Source organism: Lytechinus pictus, chromosome 8 (assembly GCF_037042905.1).
Source record: "Lytechinus pictus isolate F3 Inbred chromosome 8, Lp3.0, whole genome shotgun sequence".
Lineage (NCBI taxonomy): Eukaryota > Metazoa > Echinodermata > Echinoidea > Temnopleuroida > Toxopneustidae > Lytechinus > Lytechinus pictus.
The window spans coordinates 22,139,062-22,146,027 of record NC_087252.1 but is presented as its reverse complement, the minus strand read 5'-3'; the positions used below and the strand labels follow the sequence as shown (position 1 = coordinate 22,146,027).

General features: G+C 37.4%; 1 protein-coding gene across 1 annotated transcript; it reads left to right on the top strand.

Moving 5' to 3' along the window:
• Window positions 1–501: 501 nt before the first annotated feature.
• On the top strand, window positions 502–6,199 carry LOC129266224 (galactosylceramide sulfotransferase-like). Its single transcript, XM_054904059.2, has 2 exons — window positions 502–1,070; window positions 5,004–6,199. The coding sequence occupies exons 1-2, from the start codon at window positions 931–933 to the stop codon at window positions 6,061–6,063; spliced, it is 1,200 nt and encodes a 399-aa protein (XP_054760034.2). The 5' UTR covers window positions 502–930; the 3' UTR covers window positions 6,064–6,199.
• Window positions 6,200–6,966: the final 767 nt, after the last annotated feature.

Sequence of the window (6,966 nt, the reverse complement as noted above, 5' to 3'; positions counted from 1 at the left end):
GAAAAATGTGGATTCGGGTTTCTTTCGTGTAACTGAGCATAAATAGAGCATAAATTCCACGGACATAAAACGTTAATAACAACATTTCACTATCAGCCGATCAAATCAAATGATATCCGTAGCCTAACTATTATTTTAATTTTTGTATTACAAAAAGTTTTATGGAAACAAGTCCCATTCGTGACTGAAAGGGTTGATATATGATTGATGTATTTGGCTCAGGGAGAATTTTCCTTTGTGATAATACATTGAGACATGAAAGGTGTGTGTGTGTGTGTGTGTGTGAGTGTGTATGAGAGGGTGTGTGCGTGTGTGTATGATGGGTGCGTCTGTGAGAGTGTGAGGGTGTGCGTGAGTGTGAGGGTGTGCGTGGGTGTGTGTATCTGTGGCTTGGTAGGTGAGGGTGTGTGGGGACGTAATTGATTTCGAATGAAATCCATAATGATTTTTTTTAAGTGGGTGTGTGTGTGTGAGGGTGTGCGTGCATGAGGGTGTGGGGTGGGTCTGTGGGTGTGTGTTGTGAGTAGGTGCGTGTGGAGTCGGCTTGTACGTGCATTAGTGCTTATAAATTGTATATAAATTCTTCTCAGGACCCGACGTATAAGCCTATCAAGAAATGTTTACTCTTCGAATCAGCCGTAACTATCGGGTAAACATCATCTGGAAGCCAGTCATGCATATTGTTTCGCCGGGTAGATGATTAACATTTAAGATGCACAAACTACTCGAATTCTCAAACGACATTATACTACTGCAACGGATTGCATAATACATGTAATGGTCTTATGAATCATTACGTTTACGGCGTAACCGCTCGCCGATATAATGACTTTTTGAAACACAGAAGAGCATGCGCGGGAACATTATTTTAAAACATCTCCAGTAGGCCTATATATCCGTTGATTTCTAAACTTAGAGTGTGTTTCCACGATGAGTACCGGTGGTCTTTCTTCAAGGAGACTGGCCTTGGTGAAATCGGTATCGCTCTTGATGTGCTTGGCTGTTACTCTGATTTGCATGCACCTTGATAGCCAGCTTGGGGATGATTTGATGATGCGTCGTTCCGCCAGGTGAGGAGCTTAAAGGGGAATCCAGCCTTGGCCATAAAATGTTGTGTTGGGAAGGAGAAAAATAAATTAAACAGAATGGTGAAAGTTTGAAAGAAATCGGACAAGCAATAAGAAAGTTATAGCTGCTTTAAAATTGAGATCACTAATACTATGTAGATTTCAAATTGGCAACTGAGTGAGTAAATTATGACAAGGGGCAAGGACAACTTTCCCATGGGCCATGTACTTTATTATCAGGGATTTGTTGTTTTCTCCTAAGTACCCATTCCCCTGGGGCAGTAATCTAAATATAACCCAGGTAGTATATTGTTTTATGTCCTCATGAAAGAAAAAATATAATTTGAAATAAAACTTTTGGGAAAAATGACATTTTAGCCAAAATATGTATTGGAGTACATGGAAGAGTAGTCCTTGCCTTACATCACTATGACATCCCATATGCGTCCAATTTCAAGTCTCCATTGGGTATAGTGATTACCAATATTTACAATTTTAAAAATTCATTACTTTCTTGTTGTTTGTCCAATATTGTTCAAACTTTCACCTATCAACTTGTCTGATTTTTCTTTTCCCTATAAAAACAAGTTTTTATTTGGGTTGGATTCCCCTTTAATTATGCACTGCAAAACTACGGTGCTCATTTATAGGTCAAAATATTAGTTAAAAGATATCACCTCGCACTTCGCGCTCGCATAATTTCTTAAGTGCAATCAACTTTCCTACACAGTGCTTGAAATAGTGTTTAAATTAACCCTTTTTCAGATCGGAATTTCAAATATTTTCAGCTTGCGCTTCGTTCTGCCTCGCATTATTGATTTTCATTATAAAAAATGTATTTAGAATGCCCATATTCTAGATCTAAACCGAGAACACGCGCACGCAGGTTTATTGACATACGCAGCTTGTTCTTTATTTAAAACGTGCTTGAATTATCCAGTTTCAGATCAGAATATAAAAAAGTCTGCTTGTGCTTCCCGCTCGCATTCTGTATGTAGGAAGATACCCAATTGCCCAGTTTTCATGATCTAAAAAGCATAAATAGAGTGTCCCGTTTTTCGCTCAAAATCTGTATTTTCCGCTCGCGCTTCGCGTTCGCAGCAATCATTGAGTTATATACCTATCCTGTTCATGATTATTAAAAAAATTGCTTAGAAATCCATTTTAAGGTCATAACGTCAAAAAAAATTCAGCTCGCGCTTCGCGCTCGCACTATTCAAATAGGGCTTATATGAGATTATTATATATTTAAAATGTTTGTTCTAAAGAATAGACCTATACATAATTATGTATATATATATATATATATATATATATTTATATATATATATATATATATATTTATATATATATATATATATATATATATATATATATATATATATTTATATATATATATATATATATATTTATATATATATATATATATATATATATATATATATATATATATATATTTATATATATATATATATATATATATATATATATATGTATATAAATATATATATATATATATATATATATATATATATATAAAGATGGGTGAAAAATTTTCACCCCCTCCCCTTATTGGCGAAAGCTCCGCCCTTATAGGTACGTAGACTAAAATGTAGGAATTGCACCCAAATAACGTTCATTTTGGAGCGAAGACCTTTTTAGTCGTTCCCAGGTCCATGGGGAACAAAACCGAAACAGAAACAACGCCAGACCCCGTTCTGATCTAAGGGCACACTTTCGAAACATTGCATGTACAACAGCATGTAGGTCCTCCACATTCATGACATTATGGACCTGGGAACGATTTTTGACGAGAGGTACTGGTTTTGAAAGGAATTGAGAAGGGGAAAAAAGGTTTTCGCTCAAAATTAATGGTCATTTCTGTAAAGATTCCTGCATTGTAGCATATTAATTTCCAGGAGGCGCTGCCTATGCATAGTCAGTGGCGTACCTAGGATTTTCCACAGGGGGAGCAAAACCGTCCGCCAAAAAATTTGACAAGCAAAAAAAATAAATAAAAAAAATAAGGTCTTCAAGCTTGTCAGGGGGGGGGGCAATAAAGGTCTTCAAGCTCGTCAGGGGGGGGGGTCTTTCAAGCTCGTCAGGGGGCAGGGATACGTCCTTTGCATGGGTTGTGGCTCGTCAGGGGGGACAGACTGCCCCCCCCCCCCCCCCCCCCGTAGTTACGCTAGTGTGCATAGTGTATTACGCAGTATCCCGCTTCCCAGGGCCATCCCCCTATGTATTTCTCAGATTTTTGCCAACCTCCGCAAATTTACTCAACTCCCTTTGAAGACAGAAGTAGAAAACCGACGCAATCACAGTGCACTCTAAAAAAACGAAGAGCTAATTTAGCGTGTTTAGTGACTGCACTTCGGAGTGCTGATTTGTATAGTTCAAATTTGAACGAGAAAAATCAGCACTCCGAATTGCAGTTACTCTACACTCTCTTTGAGAGCTAAATTATTTAGCTCTTCGTAGCTATTCGGTTTTTTTTTTTATAGATTGTGATTTAGGGCCATGTTAATGAGATAAGAAATAGCGTTGGTTTGTTGAATAAGAGTAAACAACTACATCCTCATTCATGGCATAAACGGAGGATGGGATCAAGATTGCAAACATTGCTCAAAATTATGTGTTTTATTATACCAAACAATTCCCAGTTTGGGCTTCATCCTCGCATTATTGTTTTAGGAGATCTGAATGTATTCTAGCTGGTTGTAAAGAAGCATTTTCCAAAAAGCACTTGAAAATGTCGTTTTCGGGTTTGTTCATATATACATACATACATATACAGTTTTTTTTTTCACTATAAGTTTGCACATTGTGTTCTCATAATCTAATTTGAAAATTTGATTTTTTTTTTTTTTTTTTTTTTTTTTTTAGAAAAGAGAATGCCCCTTTTATTATAGAAACAATGTCATTTTCACTCGCCAGCTCTTTCGCATGAATATGGATTTTTTTTTAAATGTCCCAATATATTAAATTATGCTATAGATCCATTTGGGCATTGTTTGATTTAAATTCCTTGCCATGGAATCTATATTCAAACAATGCCCAAATGGATCTATAGCACACTTTAATATATTGGGACATTTTTGGGCAAGAACGTGTGGAGTGGAGTGTATGACACTAAACATGGCTGCGTATTTAATCGTCCGCCATCTAAAGGTTTGCCGGGAAGTTTAGTCCTTATACTCCCCCCCCCCCCCCGTTGCCCTAGCGACACCACTGCTATAGCAGGCATTCCATTTTTGGCAGTCTGTTCCGGGTTAAAGAATGTGACCCAGAATAAGGTGAAATGTAAATTTAAGGTTGCGGGCCATTTTACTAAGTGAGGCCTAACGAATCTGTAATTTCCAAGTTAGTCCGACCCTTAATATTTTTAGAACGTTTTATTATTATTTTTTTACTATGTCATAATCACCATTACCGTCGTTATAATTATCGTCAACATGATTATTAGTATAATTATCATTGCAATTATCATTTATCTTTAATTCTTTTATCATTGTAGTGTAGTAGTAGTGCTATTATTAGTAGTATCATTATTATTATTATTACTATTATTTTCATTATTGTTATTAATTTTATTATCATTATTATACTTAATATTATTATCATTATTATTGTTATTACATGCCCTCATGATATACAATAAGGAGTCTACAGTTTGGAATAAGCCCAGGAGAACAAAGGCTAAGTCACTTTAGTCAACTAAAGCGCATGGGCAGCTAGATTACGTTAAAGGGAACCGAATCTACCTTAAGGGGAACTTATGGGACACAATGGAAAAGTACAAAATAATGCGTTCTGTTTGATGTGAAATAATTGTTATTATCATTATCGTTGTTGTATTACTATTTTTCTTCTTGCCTGCATCTTGTAACTTACAGCAACGGGATCATTAATTTGCCTCGTTTTATCTTTTTTCAGATCGACAAATAATTCGTGGCGCCTTCGCCGCGGACCGGTTCCGGCTTTCTACTCGACATGCATACCAAAGTGGCGAGTTGTGTTTATCAAGACTCACAAAACCGGTTCGACGACTACTGCATCGCTTCTCGAAAGATTCGGCTACAGGCGGAACCTTAGCTTCGCTATGGATAAAAGCCTTCATTACTTCTCTCGAATGGAACTATTTGATCATACCATGGTTTTCAAGGTTCCTCGTAGAAAACGTAAGGACTACGACTTCCTGGTGAACCACGCTCGGTTTAATAAGAAAGAAATGGATATTGCGGTCCCGAACGCCAAGTACATATCCATCATTCGAAATCCGGTTAACCAACTCGAATCTGCATTCGGATACTTCGAAATGGCAAAACAACTCGGGATCCGAACTAAGCAGCCATTCGTCACCTTTATCACGGATCCCATGAAGTATCTGCCCCGAAAACCGAATTTGAGGTTCGCACTAAAAAACGGACAGCTGTTCGATTTCGGCCTGGACCATAAATACCACGGGAACATGACGGTGGTCAAGGACAAAATTGACCAGTTGGCAAGTGAGATGCATCTTGTGATGCTGAGCGAATACTATGACGAGTCTATGATTCTTCTCAAGAAGTTGATGTGTTGGGATTTCGAAGATGTTCTTTACATCAAGCTTGGGGTTCGGAGCAAGTCGCATCGTTATTCCATCGATATAACGATCGAAGAGAAGATCAAGAAATGGAACGCCGGCGATGTGATGCTTTACCATCATTTCAATCGCACTTTCTGGGAGAAGGTTCGCGCGTACGGTCCGTCATTTTCCGACGATCTCGCCCATCTACGGGCCATGTTACGGAACGTGACGGATAATTGCACAGACCCTGATAAGAGGAACTTAAAGGATAAAAGAGTTGAAGAATACATGCTGAAATCAAACTCGTCAAAATACTGTGAAGATCTACTACGTAACGACATTCAGTATACGAAGCTCTTGCGAAGTGAGATGGTTAAACGAGCCAAGACTGAAAACTGGAACAGGTTTATTTCTTTTGGATTTTGATACCTCGCAGTAGACCCTATTAATAGCAACCACAGTGGATGGCTTTGATTGTTATTGCTGTTCTGCCGATTTAGTTTCTCAGGGAATTTGGTCACATTAAATAATCTTCGTTCACTATTAAGGGATCTTCTCTCTACAATTAAGGAACTTTGGTGATAGAGCTTTTGGGAAAATGGCGCCAACACGATGGAACAATAAGAAACCTCGACATATTCAAATGTGTGTCAATAGGCCTACCATATTTATATCATATTCGTCTATAAGAACTATTATTATTATCATTATTTTCTTAAATTATTACAAGACGAAAATTAGTTTGTTTTTTATTTGTTTTGGTTCAAAATTCGTTAGCTTTCTTGTACTATTCACATTCAATAACATTCAATATTTATCACATTCCGAATCGACATTGGGCGATATTTTTTAAACGAATAACAAGTTAGCTTTCTACTTCATTAATCTATTTGGCGTTATCACCTAAATCAGCGCTTCTCAAACGGTGGGCCGCGAACTGTCTCTCAGGTATGCCGCGAGAAGCTCCAAAGGGAGAAAAAATAGGAGAAAACTTGTATGTTTCATCGACCTGTCCGAACATGGTACATGTATGTCCGATATCAGTCTATGTGGGTCAAACAAAACTAAAGCACGCTTAGGTATCATGCATGTTGCAAAGCATGCACATGTACACTATGATGGTTTCGATCTAAGTTTGATGTGAACCTCATGATCATGCATATTTTGTATGTAGTTAATTGTTGCCCATTTTTATTTACCGGATGTAGATTATTTCTCAAACTGTTTGTTTCGGATGTGTTTCAGAGCTTTGTGTTCAAATTTCATGAAACCTTTTTTTCATCAAAATGGTCGTTTTCGTAAAATTTGGTAGGTGGGACACGAAATAAT

Bases quoted from the DNA above. Each gene is read 5' to 3' on its own strand.
- LOC129266224 (XM_054904059.2), top strand. From the start codon at position 931: ATGAGTACCGGTGGTCTTTCTTCAAGGAGACTGGCCTTGGTGAAATCG. The intron at 1,071-5,003 runs GTGAGGAGCTTA...ATCTTTTTTCAG, and splicing joins ATGATGCGTCGTTCCGCCAG to ATCGACAAATAATTCGTGGC.